This window comes from Vulpes vulpes, chromosome 1 (genome assembly GCF_048418805.1).
Source record: "Vulpes vulpes isolate BD-2025 chromosome 1, VulVul3, whole genome shotgun sequence".
Taxonomy (NCBI): Eukaryota; Metazoa; Chordata; class Mammalia; order Carnivora; family Canidae; genus Vulpes; species Vulpes vulpes.
Window position 1 is genome coordinate 6,057,000 of NC_132780.1, and position 14,218 is coordinate 6,071,217.

The following is a 14,218-nucleotide window of genomic DNA, read 5'->3' on the forward strand; positions in this document are numbered from 1 at the left end:
TCTCTGCCTCTCTGTGTGTGTGTGTGTCTCTCATCAATAAATACAATCTGTAAATTTAAAAAAATAATAATAATTTGAAACTAAATATATTCAAAATATGAAATTCTAATTTTATAATTTTCACAATTCTAATAGTCCATATTCTAAACAGTTTCAATCAACCATGATAGTGACTTGTTCATTTAAATTTTTTTTTAAAGTCTTTTTTTTTTTAATTTTTTTTTTAATTTTATTTATTTATGATAGTCACAGAGAGAGAGAGGCAGAGACACAGGCAGAGGGAGAAGCAGGCTCCATGCACCGGGAGCCCGACGTGGGATTCGATCCCGGGTCTCCAGGATCGTACCCTGGGCCAAAGGCAGGCGCCAAACTGCTGTGCCACCCAGGGATCCCACTTGTTCATTTAAATTACTTTGCTTAGAGAATTTAAGAATTTTAAGTGTGACTATTCATTTGTTTCTTTACTTGTTGAACCTCTAGACTATGAATTTGCTGAGGGAACAGATGGTGTCCACTCTTGCTCACTGCTGTGTCTCTCCTTCAGGGCCCAAGGTACTGGCTTTGGAGCCAGAAACTGGCTGGGTTTGTATCCCAACCTTGCCATTTCACAGGTGTGGGAATTTGGAGTGATGACAGTTGTGCCTTCTTCTTTGGGTTGTGGGGTTTCAAATCTTTCATCCATATAAAATACTTAGAAATGTACTCAGAGGCCGCCTTTTCAGTGAGGCCTCTCCTTCCCCTATACTCCCAATCTTCTTCCCTGCTTTATTTTTCTCTCTTGCTCCTATCATCATCTGACATCTATTTTACATATTCTGTATATTTTTATGTTCTCCATCCCATCTCAACTAGGGCAGGGATTTTTGTCTGTCTTCCTCACCATTCTGTGTCCTTCAAAGGAATCTCGAGAACAAATGTTAGGTGTTGGTGGCATGACTGTAGAAGCTCAGTGTTGTATGTAACAGGCACTGAATGGGTGCCTGAGGCACTGGTGCCACAAAGGATCTATTGGGACAGGTTCTTCTGACCTGGGCTTTTTCCCCACAGGTGTCACTCGAGAAGGTACTTGGCATCACAGCCCAGAACAGCAGTGGCCTAACCTGTGACCCCAACACAGGCCATGTGGCCTACCTAGCAGGGTGAGTGAATGAATGGGACTTGGTTTTTCCATCTGTAGAATGCAGATGAGCTCTCTACCCCTGAGGGCTGTGGAGAGGATTCCACAGGTCCATCTGTGTCTGGAACAGTACTGGCTTGTGGTGAGCACTATGAAAGCCCTACTGTAACTGCAGGTGGCATGTGGCAATGATTCTCGGAAAGACCCAAGCCATGGTGTCAGACAGCCTGAATTTGTGTCCCAGCTTCAACTTGTACTCTTCTGTGAATACCTCCTTTTTCTTTACTTTTTTTTTTTTTTTTAAGATTTTTATTTATTTATTTTTGAGACACATAGGCAGAGGGAGAAGCAGGCTCCTCGCAGGGCACCTAATGTGGGACTTGATCCCAGGACCCCATATCATGCCCTGAGCCAAAGACAGATGCACAACTGCTGAGCCACCCAGGTGCCCCAGCACCTCCTTTTTCATTCATAAAACAGAACTAATGATATCTTCCTCTTAGGTAGTGGAGAGGACTGAAAGATATCCTCCTATTGTTTATTCCACAAATACTGACCTAGTCTGTTCTAGGCACTGAAGGGACCCCTCCTCGCTTCTAGGGCATGACAGACCTGTGGTCATTCCTGATGAATTGTATCTATTATTCAGTCTTTGGGATGCAGTCCAGGGTTGGACTCTTAAATCTGACAGGTGTGGATTCATATTCCCACTCTGTCCCCGACCTGCTGGTGGCCCTGGGCAAAGGATTTTCCTTCTCTGGTTTTCAAGTTTCCTCATCTCTAAAAGGGAGACTAAGATGTCCAGCTTCACCTGGTAATTGTCACAGGATATTTTTATTTTTTTAAAGATTTTATCTGGGACACCTGGGTGGCTCAGCAGTTGAGCGTCTGCCTTTGGCTCGGGGCATGGTCCTGGGATCTGGGATCGAGTCCCGCGTTGGGATCCCTGCAGGGGGCCTGCTTCTCCCTCTGCCTGTGTCTCTGCCAATCTCTCTCTGTGTGTCTCTCGTGAATAAATAAATGAATCTTTTTTTTTTTTTAATAAAGATTTGATCTATTTATTCACGAGAGACCGAGAGAGATTGGCAGAGACACAGGCTTCCTGCGGGGAGCCTGATGGCAGGACTCAATCCCAGGACCCCAGGATCACGACCAGAGCCAAAGGCAGATGCTCAGCCACTGAGCCACCGAGGTGCCCCAATTGTGAGGATTTAAAGAGATGGTGCACATAGATCTTTAGGAGCCTAGGGCCTGACAGAGGAAGTGTTGGTTTTTATTTAAGAATATATTATTTAGGGCAGCCCAGGTGGCTCAGCGGTTTAGTGCCGCCTTCAGTCCAGGGCCTGATCCTGGAGACCCGGGATCGAGTCCCACATCCAGCTCCCTGCATGGAGCCAGTTTCTCCCTCTGCTTGTGTCTCTGCCTCTCTCTCTCTCTCTCTCTCTCTCCTTTCATGAATAAATAAATAAATAAATAAAAATTAAAAAAAAAAAAAAAAAAGAATATATTATTTAGGGGTGCCTGGGTGGCTCAGTCAGTTAAGCATCTGCCTTTGGTTCGGGTTATGATCTCAGGGTCCTGGGATCAAGCCCCACATCGGGCTCCCTGCTCAGGGGGGAGCCTGCTTCTCTCTCTCCCTCTGCCTACTGCTCCCCCTGCTTGTGCTCTCTCTCTCTCTGTGTGTGTCAAATAAAAAAAATCTGTAAAAAAGAATATATAGTACTCTAAAATTCTCAGCATAAATACCTGGAGGGAGAAGAGAGAATCTTCTGTCCAGAGGGAGCCTTATTTATATATGGGCTCTTTTGTTGGGAAGAGAATCATCCCTGGACCCCCATTACTTCCCTTAGTTTTGACACATTTTCCTCTTTCTCCCCAGCTGTGTGGTGGTGATTTTGAACCCCAAGGAGAACAAGCAGCAGCACATTTTTAACACTGCCAGGTATGCTGGGGCCTGGGCATTGGGTAGCGGTGGGACTGGGGTCCTGGCGCATGCTCCCTTCCCCATGTTGCTTGGAAGCTTGAGGTGGGTGACTAACTCATTCACTGACACATGGGTTCGGCGACATTCTGCTGCCTTGTGCTAGGTAGTGATCCAGTGCTCACGATAGCGAACAGAAAAAATGAGAATCTCTGCTCTTGTAGGGCTGACAGCTCATCGTTGGAGACAGACTAAACCAGTTGGCAAACTACTAGCTAACTCTGACCATTGCTGTGGAGGAAATGATGAGGATTAGGGCAGGTGTGTGGGCACTGACCAGTGGGGGAGAAGGGAGCCATGTCAGAGGGCCCAGGGAGGGCCTCTCGGAGGCTGGGACCTGAGAGAAGTAAGGAGGTGACCCTTGTGCAAGTGTGGGGAGAGTGTTCCAGGTAGAGGGAGCAGCAAGGGCAAAGGCCCTACAGTGGTTACAAATCTTGAGTTTTTTGAGGAGCAGCCCAGGGATTCCTGTGCCTGAAATGGAGGAGTGAGTGAAGGCGAGGTGAAGCAGAAACAGAAACCACTGCTGGGTATTGGCAATTTTTTGACTTTTTTTTTTTTAATCTTTATTTATTTTAATCTATGATAGTTACACACACAGAGAGAGAGAGGCAGAGACACAGGCAGAGGGAGAAGCAGGCCCCATACACTGGGAGCCCGACGTGGGATTTGATCCCGGGTCTCCAGGATCGCACCCTGGACCAAAGGCAGGCGCCAAACCACTGCGCCACCCAGGGATCCCAATTTTTTGACTTTTTATATTGCAATAGTTTTTTGTTTTTTGTTTTTTGTTTTTTTAATTTTTATTTATTTATGATAGTCACACACAGAGAGAGAGAGAGAGAGGCAGAGACACAGGCAGAGGGAGAAGCAGGCTCCATGCACCAGGAGCCCGACGTGGGATTCGATCCTGGGTCTCCAGGATCACGCCCTGGGCCAAAGGCAGGCGCCAAACCGCTGCGCCACCCAGGGATCCCTGCAATAGTTTTAGACTTTTAACGAACCGTACAAAGAATGCCTGTATAACCATCTATATAGGTAATTTTTTTTCCAAACCATTTGAGAGTAAGCTGCCGACAGAATGCCCCTGTACCTCTGAATGTTTCAGTGTATATTTCCAGGGAGGGAGGAGTTACCATTCAAAACCACAATACACTCAGCAAAAGCAGGAAATTAAAATTGGTACGTCACTACCATCTAGGTCTCTTTCGAGTTTTGCCATGCATCTCAAGAACGTTCTTTTTTTTTTTTTTTTTTTTTTTTAAGATTTCATTTATTCATGACAGACACAGAGAGAGGGGCAGAGACACAGAGGGAGAAGCAGGCTCCACAGGGACTCTATCCCGGGTCTCCAGGATCACGCCCCAGGCTGAAGGCCCCGCTAAACCGCTGGGCCACTGGGGCTGCCCCCAGGAACATTCTTTATAGCAAAAGGATTCTGTCCAGGGATCCCTGGGTGGCGCAGTGGTTTGGCGCCTTCCTTTGGCCCAGGGCGCGATCCTGGAGACCCGGGATCGAATCCCACGTCGGGCTCCCGGTGCATGGAGCCTGCTTCTCCTCCCTCTGCCTGTGTCTCTGCCTCTCTCTCTCTGTGACTATCATAAATAAAATAAAATTCTTAAAAAAAAAAAAGGGATTCTGTCCAGAATCACGTGTTGCATTTAGTGGTCTCTTTAGTCTTCTTCAGACTGAAGCAGTTTTTTCATCTGTCCTTGACTTTTCTGACCATGACACCTGAGGAGTATGGGCCAGGTATTTTGTAGAATGCCCCAGCCTTTGGTGTGTCTGATGTTTCCTCATAAACTGAGGTTCTGCAGCAGAAGAAGTGCTACTTTCTCCTCAGTGCATTCTAGCGGGAGTGGCATGGTACTGGTATCTCCTGTGACCAGTGGTGTTCACTTGGGCCCCTGACAAAGGTGGCATCTGCTTTCCCATCATGGGGCTTTCCCACCGTGAAGCCTCTCTTTTCTTCCGGTGATTAGCGAGCATCCTGTGGGGAGCTTCTGTGAAACTGCAGATACTACCCTGTTCCTCCCCAGACTTTTGTTTACTGGTCATAGCATGGCTTTGACATATTTCAAGGCTCTGCAGAGAATTTTGATGTGCGAACAGTGCACTGCCCTGTCAGGTTAGATAACTTGGGCAGGACTTCCCTGTGTTGAGGTCTCTTCACCTCAAAACTGGCTCAGAGTCCTGACTTCGAGAACGCACCTGAGGAATCAGTGCAGTGATGCCCATATAGCATTTTGCAGAGGGCCGGGCATAGGGTCAGGGCATGCGACAGGTTAGGAGTGGCTGCACACAACAGAAACCCACAACAATCATGGCTTCAGACACAAGGGCATACTCTTCTTGCACAATGGTGGGCACCCAGATGGCTGGTGTCTCTGTAAGCATCAGGAACCCCAGTGTGCCTGTCTTTCTGTTCCACCATGCCTGTTGTGAGGCTTCTTGAGGTTGTCTCATGGTCCAAGATGGAGTTCTGGCTGTCACGTCCAGAAGGAGAACAACTGGGGATCAGATCGAAGAATCCCCTTTGAGAAGCTTTTCAGGAAATCCCACCCAGCATTTCAGCTTACCTCTCACTGGACAGAATAAATCAGGTAGCTGTGTAGCTGCAAGAGAGGTGAGGAATGTACTCCTGCTGGGGACACTGCCATCCTAATTAAAATTTGGGTTCTAATCCAAATTGGACAAGGAGGGGCAAATGGCTATCCCATTGGCAGCTTGCCTTGTCTGCCGCTGGAGGAGTGATGGGAAGCCACCAGAGAGTTGAGGGGATGCTGATAAATGTTCTATGATAGGTTGTCAAAGGTCGGAGCATTTACTTAATTATCTGCACACTAATTAACTCATGTGAGGGAGACAATCATTGGACAATTAACATAGATAAAAGGGAGAGGGAGAGGAAAACAACAGTGTAGTCTGGGAACCATGAAACTTGCTGCCAAGAAAACGTGCAAACTAGTCTAGTCATTCAGCCCTTGTGCAGGCTGGAGAGAAACATGTTGATTGTTCATGGGTTTTCCAGAATACTTTGTGTATTTAGCAATGGAGCACATGCTGCAGGCTGTCTCCTGTGCTGTCTTCCAGGCTCCTCCCCTCAGCGCCACCCCCATCGTTAGGCCAGATCTGTACCATTTCCTGCTCCTGAATTTCTCAGGGATACAGGATGGGTGGGGTCTCAGGGAGCCCACCCCCTGCTGAGGGAGAGAAAAGGAAGGTCCCTGTACAGTGACCACCCTATCTGGGTTTGGGGCCTTTGTTTTTTCCCCCATTTCCCTTTGCCACTGCTCCCCTACTGGCAGCAGGTAAAGCAAGGAACGCACTGTGTGCTGTGCTGATCACACAGGTAGCATTGGCTCTCTGGGAGCTGCTGGCACTCCCCTCTCCTGGCCTCTTTCAAGGCTTGGGAGCAAAAGGTGGGCAGAGTTGTGGGAGCACAGCCAGATGGGAGTCTGGCTGCCTGTCCTCCTTGAAACCAGTGACCAGCCCCTTTCCTTACTCCCAGGAAGTCTTTGAGTGCTCTGGCCTTCTCCCCTGATGGGAAGTACATAGTGACAGGGGAGGTGAGTTGTGATGGTGATTGGGTGGGAAGGGATCTTGGGATCGCTCCTTATACCCCTGCCTTATACCCTAGAATAGCTTCTTCCCAGGCCAGAAAGCCCCTTGGCAGATGGGGGTGGTGGCTTTTGGGCATGTCCTGGGGCAGTGCCAATTTCAGCCCTAATAGCCCTTCTAGCCCTGCCTGGTACACAACTTATCAGCAGTAATGGCCCCACCTTCCCCAGAACGGGCACAGGCCTGCGGTGCGCATCTGGGACGTGGATGAGAAGAGTCAAGTGGCAGAGATGCTGGGCCACAAGTATGGCGTGGCCTGTGTGGCCTTCTCCCCCAATATGAAGCACATTGTGTCCATGGGCTACCAGCACGACATGGTACTCAACGTCTGGGACTGGAAGGTGAGATGGCCGGTGGGAGTATGGGCAGGTAGCCAGCTGCCAGAGCACCCTGAGGCTCAGGCATTCAGCAAACGAAATGAGATAATTTGGTAAAGTGTTCATTTATCCAGAAAATATTTATTGAACACCTACTGTATGCTGGTCCCTGTTCTAGACATTGTGAGGCATATGACGAGCTCTCAACTAGTGGAGTTACATAATTATTTTCATGTCAACCAGCTGTGACCTTGAGCAAATGATTTGACTTCTGTGTGAGTCATCCTCATGTGTAAAATGGATATGCTAGCATCTACCTTATCGAGTTCTGAGAATTCAAGAAGTTGATACAAACTGGAAGACTGGATGTTGGAACAGCTAGGGGAGGACTTGGAGGTGCAGAAATGGGTACCAAGTCCTGGCTCTCCTCATAATCTGGTGTGTGATCTTGAGCACATGACTCCACCTCTCTGAGCCTGGAAGAGGTGGGGAGAAGCACCTTCCTAGCATCTAGGACTATTGAGAGGATTACATCCTGTGAAGGCTCAGCCATGTGTGATCTATAGAGGTTGGACTCTTGGGGAGAGCTCTGGAACTTACACGTGGAAACCTTTCCAAGCCTCAGTGTTCTCTGTATTGGGAATGATATGAGTGCCACACATAGGTTTTCCCATAAAGCAGCTCACTGGAGGACTCAAAGAAAAATGACTTGGAGCAGGGGAGGGTGGGGAGATGCAGGGCTGAGGGCAAAGGCACAAACGATCCAATGGGTAGGTGCTAGAGTGAACTTCTCTGCATTGATTCTTCCAGAAAGACATCGTGGTGGCTTCCAACAAAGTATCATGCAGGGTCATTGCTCTCTCCTTCTCAGAGGACAGCAGCTATTTTGTCACCGTAGGGAACCGACATGTGAGGTTCTGGTTCTTGGAAGTCTCCACAGAAGCAAAGGTAGGTTTCTGCCCCTGCCCCCTTAGCCAAGCCTGGGGAGTAACCACTGAGGGCAGTATGGACTCCTGTTTCTACCTGAGGTTTAGAGGCTGTGGTCTCAGAAGCTTTCTGGCCTCCGGTTCAGCTTCAGCTTCTGGGCTTCTCCAGGAGCTGTGAGGCCCTGCTGGGAAATATCTTCCCCACCCACTGACCCTGGGACCAGACCTCTTTCCTAGACTGCTGCCTTCCAGCCACTCTGCCTGGAAGTGTGTGCTGTTTTTTCTTTCCTTCTCTTCCATTTGGCGGAATGTCTCAGAGTCCTTCTATTTAGCTATGTGTCATATTCTCTGGTCGGGAGAGTTCCATGGTGACCTTGCTGTGGTCTAGGCCATGTGGACAGTGTCTTACTGTGCCCTGCTATGCCTCCAGGTGACGGGCACAGTTCCCCTCGTAGGGCGTTCAGGCATCCTGGGTGAGCTGCACAACAACATCTTCTGTGGCGTGGCTTGTGGCCGGGGCCAGATGGCAGGCAACACCTTCTGTGTGTCCTACTCGGGCCTCCTTTGCCAGTTCAATGAGAAGAGAGTGCTGGAGAAGTGGATCGACTTGAAGGTACACCACCCTCCCTCCTTGCCATCAGTGGGGAAAACACTCTTCCCAGGACATGTCTCAAGGGACACTCAATAATATCCCTACCTGGTAGCTGGTCCCACTAGCTCTGGGTTTGACTGCTCAGAAGTTGTGCTTGTGAGACTCTGGGTGAGTGAGTTTCCCTCCCTGGGACTCAGGTTCCTCATCTGTAAAATGGAAAATGTAAGGCTTTTAGCACAGGTTCCTCATCTGTAATCTGTAAAATGTAAGGCGCTTAGCACCATACCTGGTACCCTATAATGGGGTCAAGGCTATAATTGCTGTCCCATGACTGTTAGATCCAGTTCCCATTTTTCTTCACTGAGTTCTCTTAGCTGGTGGGATGACCTGATTGATTAATTGATTGATTGGATGACCGCATTTACAAAACAAACTAAGGGGGGATCCCTGGGTGGCTCAGCGGTTTGGTGCCTGCCTTCAGGCCAGGGCATGATCCTGGAGTCCTGGGATGTCCTACATGGGGTTCCCTGCATGGAGCCTGCTTCTCCCTCCGCCTGTGTCTCTGCCCCGCCCCCCCATGAATAAGTAAATACATAAAAATATTAAAAAAAAAAAAAACAACTAAGGTATTATTGACTTAATGTTTCAGTCAAAAAAGACTATTAAAATATGTAACGTTTTCTTTTTTTAAACATTTAAAATTAAAGGCTGATATATCTATAAATTGCAGAACCACATTTCTTCAGGATCTGAGGGTTTGAATCCACACTTTTCTTGTGTTCCCTCCTTTTCCTACTCCTTTTGTGGCTCTCTTCCAGAACTCACCTTTAAGGCTAATGGCACGGTGTCAGGCCTGTGGAAGAATTTGAAATTTCGTCTGTTTTTCCTAGTTGGTTAAACATCTTTTTTTTTTCTCATTTGAATCTTCTTTTTAGAACTTTAGCAGCTCAAGCAAGTCCAAAGCTTCCAACAGATGGACAGTTAGCCCCTGAGCAGTTGTCTTAAATGACTTATAAATTAAATCCCTCTAGATTTGGAAAAGCTCCTCTAATCTGTATCCAGAGGTCTGGCACTTCCTGCCCCTTCCATCTGTGTATCCTGGCAGGATAGATAGTCTGATAGTCTTTTCTGTATATAGTAACATTTTTCTGTGTTGCTTTGAAGTATCTCTATGAAGTTGTTTTTAAACAGTAGGGGAAAAACATAAGCCTCAAATTCAACCCTGGTACTGCATGTTACCTATCTGAAGTCACAAATTGCTGAACAGATTATTTTCCACAGACAGCTGAGTTCCTCTGTAGACAGTGATAACAGTTCTGTCACAGTTTGTGCCTCTGTCTGCCTGCTGGCACGTTTTCTCCAATAGTGACTGCCATCTCCTGACTTCAGAAGTTTAACATTTGCCAAAATGGGCTTCTCAAACCCAAGGAACTCTAAGGCTTCTCAGAGGCTGAATTCTGCTCTGTTAGTCCCTGTGTCTCTGAACTGGGCCACATGCAGCACCAAGTCCACTTGGGTCCCCTTTGCCCCCACAGGTCTCCTTATCTTCATGCCTCTGTGTCAGCCAGGAGCTCATCTTCTGCGGCTGCACAGATGGGATCGTCCGCATGTTCCAGGCCCACAGCCTGCAATACCTTGCAAACCTGCCGAAACCACACTACCTTGGGGTGGACGTGGCCCAGGCTCTGGAGCCCAGGTACTGCCTAGCACAGGGTAGGAGAGGGGCCCACACAGAGTCTGTCTCCCGACATCCATTCGTGCATCAAGCTTCATGTACCTATCTGGCTGGCCCTGCGCTGGAAGGATAGAGCTATTACAAGGCAGCAAAATCTCTGCCACCATGAAGTCTGCAGTCTGGTGAGGGAGCTTGATGCCAAACAAGTTTACAAACAAGGTCATTTGAGATCGTCATAAATGCTTGGGTGAAATAAACCAGGAACTCAGGAAGGATAGTGCCTGGGGGTCAGGCTATGTTGATTGGGAGCCAGAGGAAGTCTCTGGTGAGGAGGAGCCAGCTATGTGGAGAGGTAGGTCCTAATAGCAAGTATAAAGACCTGAAGGGGAAAGTGCCCTGGGCTTGGTGTGTTGCAGGTACAACTAGAGGCTGCATGGCCAGAGCCCAGTGTGCCAGGGAGAATGTTAGGAGACTGGTCTGAACATTGATGGAAGCCTGCAGGGGAGCTTATAGTCTTTTCTGGGGTCATTGGGAAGCCACTGGAGATTGCAGGCGTTGGCATTAGTTATATGGTTGGCCTTAAGCATTAAATCCGTCTGGCTGCCATGTTGAAAGCAGGTTGAAGGGCTGAGCTATGGTGTATCTTCCCCTTTGTTGTAAGGCTATTGGGGGCAAGGGCTACCTAACTGGGTGCTGGGTGCCTGGGGCTGCCTGTTTGTAAATTGCTGGACACTACCTCCTGGGTACCTTTTCTGAGTGACACACAGTGTTGTGTTATAGTGACCAGGCCGCCCAGCCCCCCTGCCACCTTTGCCGTGTGTGCTTTAGTTTCCTCATCTGTGAAATATAGTACCTACCTCTCGTGGATACTAAGGATTCAGGATAGCTAAAGCTCTCTGATCGTCGCGTAGTAAGTGCTCAGTAAACTATAGCCTTTGTAGGGAGGCCCTAGGCCAGGGGACAGCACCCCAGCCCTGGCATAGGGACTTTTGGTCATGTATTGGTGAGGCCAGTGTGAGAGAACTAAGGTACATGCCCATTATCCTTCCATGCTCAGAAAAAGGATGGAGCTTGGGTTGGGTGAGATGAGGGAAGGTGAAAATTCAGATGTTCTCAGGGGCCAGGCAGGAACTTCCAGTTAACAACCACTGTACTAGAAGCAAAAGCAAAAGAAGAAGTAGAGTTGAGAGTGGGAGATGAACCATCTCAATTATCATAAGGGATGGCATTGCCAAGCAAGAGGCAGCTTGAGTGTCACCAGAGGCAGCTGTCATTGATGGCAGCTTGAGTGTCACCAGAGGCAGCTGTCATTGATACTCACACTGCCATTGATGGCGACTGATAACCCATGTGGCCTTGTTAGCTTCCTCTTCTGCAGGAAGGCAGAAGCAGTCTACCCAGATACAGTGGCACTGACCTTCGACCCCATCCATCAGTGGCTGTCCTGCGTGTATAAGGACCACAGCATCTACACCTGGGACGTCAAAGACATCAACAAAGTAGGCAAGATGTGGTCGGAGCTCTTCCACAGCTCCTACGTCTGGAACGTGGAGGTGAGCCCCCCTTCCTCTCTGCCCATGCTCAGCTCCCATCCGGGGCTCAGCTGGGGAAAGCTTCTGCAGTTTGGGGAACCCATTCAGCCATTCCTTCACAAGATACTCATGGGCCCCAACTTGGTGCCAGGTGCTGTTCTAGGTGCTGGGGACATTAGTTGGGAAGAAACTGACAAATGTCCTGCCGTGGTGGAGCTCACATTTGGGTGGGAGAGTAATCTCATACACATCATCAATGACAGCCAAGCAGCACTACCTCTCCAAAGAAAAATAAAACCAGGGGAAGAGAGACCAGGGGTGCTCTCTGAGGACGTGACCTTCAAGCAGAGACCTGCAGGGAGTGAGGGGCAGAGGCATGCAGCCACTTGGGAGGACCGTGGCAGGAGCGTGTGTACCTCATAGAGCTTGCTGTGGAGAGCTATTAGGTTAGTGCTCTTTCAAGTGTTGAAATTTTCGGAGAATGAGTCTTTGGGGGTGTTTTCATTCTCTAAAGCTGTTCTAAGTTTTCCTTGCAGATAAGACAACTGGCGGGGAAATAATTGTATTCTACCTCTTTTCCCTCCTGAAAATTTCATACTGTGAGGAACATTTGTCCTAGAGAAATTATGTTTTCAGTGGCCAAGTTCAGAATTAGGAGAAATAACTCGATCCTTTTCAACAACCATTATTCAGCCCTTTGACTGTTCGAATCCATCTGCCTTTCATAGATCTGACATTTCTGTTGATAGCACTTTACTCAACAAGAATGTTTTTTAAGTAACTTTAAAATTTTATATATAAATATATTCTCCTTGAAAAAAGGGTGAAATGTTTCAAAGCTAAAGTCTGTTTTGATCTGCCCACCCCCCAATCCTGTTCACTTTCACCCTCACCTTTGTTATTAGTTTATTATGTGTTCTTTCAGTTCTTTTTCCTTTGCATTTGCCTATTATTTATGTGTATTTGTCTCCTCAACAAAAATATCTGTGGGTGCATCTTTTTATCAGTTCTGGAAAGAACAGCCAGTACAGATTTAAAAATTGCCTCTACCCCATTCTTTCTCTTCTTCTGCAACTCCTAATGTCCTAACCCTCTTTGTCCTTCAATTTTTTTTTTTTAAATAACAGATCTAGAAAATCATACAAAGGAAATGTACAGTTTATTGATAATTGTTAGGAGCTATTGATGCTCAATGCCTAGATCCATCTATTCCTTGGGGGTTGCAATATGGTGATATTCTAATTCTATCATTTCTTTTTATTAGTTGGACTACTTATATGAAGAAACACTTCCCCTCATCTACCATTTGGTCACCCAGTGGTACACTTCATATAGGAAAGGCAGGATAAATGCTTGATTCTTTCCCTTTATTTACCAGTTTTCAAGATAATGAATTGGTTCCCTGTCCTCTGAAGGTAACTAGTTGTTTTTATTTAATATCATTATACACTCATATGTAAATATATTGGATATATTTTAATCCATTGCAATTATTAACATTATGGAAGCTCAAATTGTCCCATCTTTGACCACTGGGAGCCTCTTTAAGTTGGCTTCTGAGTCCTCTGGACATGACCCTTGTAGTCTTTCTTTGGTAGCTACCTTTTGTTTTTTGAGATGACAAGATATTCCAGCTTCATCTTGTACATTTCCTATCCCAGACTGGAATCAATCATTTCTTAAAGAAGCCCTAAGTTTTGGTTTCAAGTTGTATTGGTACTTCAAATTCATAGTCTGAGTGTTGGGGATGTTCATAGGTATTAGACTGATCCTTCCAGAATGCTAAAGACACGGGGGATGATGGAATTAGAATATCCCCGTTAATCATTTATTTATTCTCACATTATGTGTACAACAGTCTAAGAATGACAATTACTCAATTTTAAAAAGAGTTAAATAATTTTTTTTTTATATGTTCTCCATTCTCTCCCAATTTTAAAAAATAGTTATTCAACATCTATGTGACCTGCTCATGTAGCCATTATATACCATGTTCTCTTCCTTCTGACCCCATTTATTTAGGGGAGTATAAGTGTACATATGTATTGTGTTAAAATACAGATAGCATAAAATTTGCCATTTAATTTATTTGTTTTGAGAGAGTGTATGCATGCATGCTTGCACGTGCAGGTTCAGGGGAAGGAGCAGAGGGAGAGTGAGAGAGAAAATCTTAAGCAGACTGCAGGATCAGTGTAGAGCCCAATGTAGGGCTCAATCTCATGACACTGAGATCACAACCTAAACCGAAATTAAGAGTCAGACACTTAACTGACTGACCCACCCAGACCCCCCTAAATCATTTTAAAATGTACAATTCAGTGGCATTTAGTACACTCATAGTGTTATACAACCATCCCCATTATCTAGTTCTAGAACATTTTCATCACTCTAAAAGGAAACTCTGTACCCATTAACCAATCATTCCCTATTCCCGTTCCCCCAGCCCTAACCTGCTTTCTA

General features: G+C 46.7%; 1 protein-coding gene across 1 annotated transcript in view; it reads left to right on the forward strand.

The window, feature by feature from the left end:
- Nucleotides 1-14,218, forward strand: part of WDR62 (WD repeat domain 62) — a 48,880-nt gene that overhangs the window by 2,545 nt on the left and 32,117 nt on the right. The window contains exons 2-9 of the mRNA XM_026009940.2: nucleotides 1,048-1,139; nucleotides 2,997-3,059; nucleotides 6,607-6,664; nucleotides 6,887-7,057; nucleotides 7,844-7,981; nucleotides 8,390-8,572; nucleotides 10,087-10,247; nucleotides 11,590-11,779. Of these exons, the coding sequence (XP_025865725.2) occupies nucleotides 1,048-1,139; nucleotides 2,997-3,059; nucleotides 6,607-6,664; nucleotides 6,887-7,057; nucleotides 7,844-7,981; nucleotides 8,390-8,572; nucleotides 10,087-10,247; nucleotides 11,590-11,779 (1,056 nt within the window). The remainder of the gene's footprint in view (nucleotides 1-1,047; nucleotides 1,140-2,996; nucleotides 3,060-6,606; nucleotides 6,665-6,886; nucleotides 7,058-7,843; nucleotides 7,982-8,389; nucleotides 8,573-10,086; nucleotides 10,248-11,589; nucleotides 11,780-14,218) is intronic.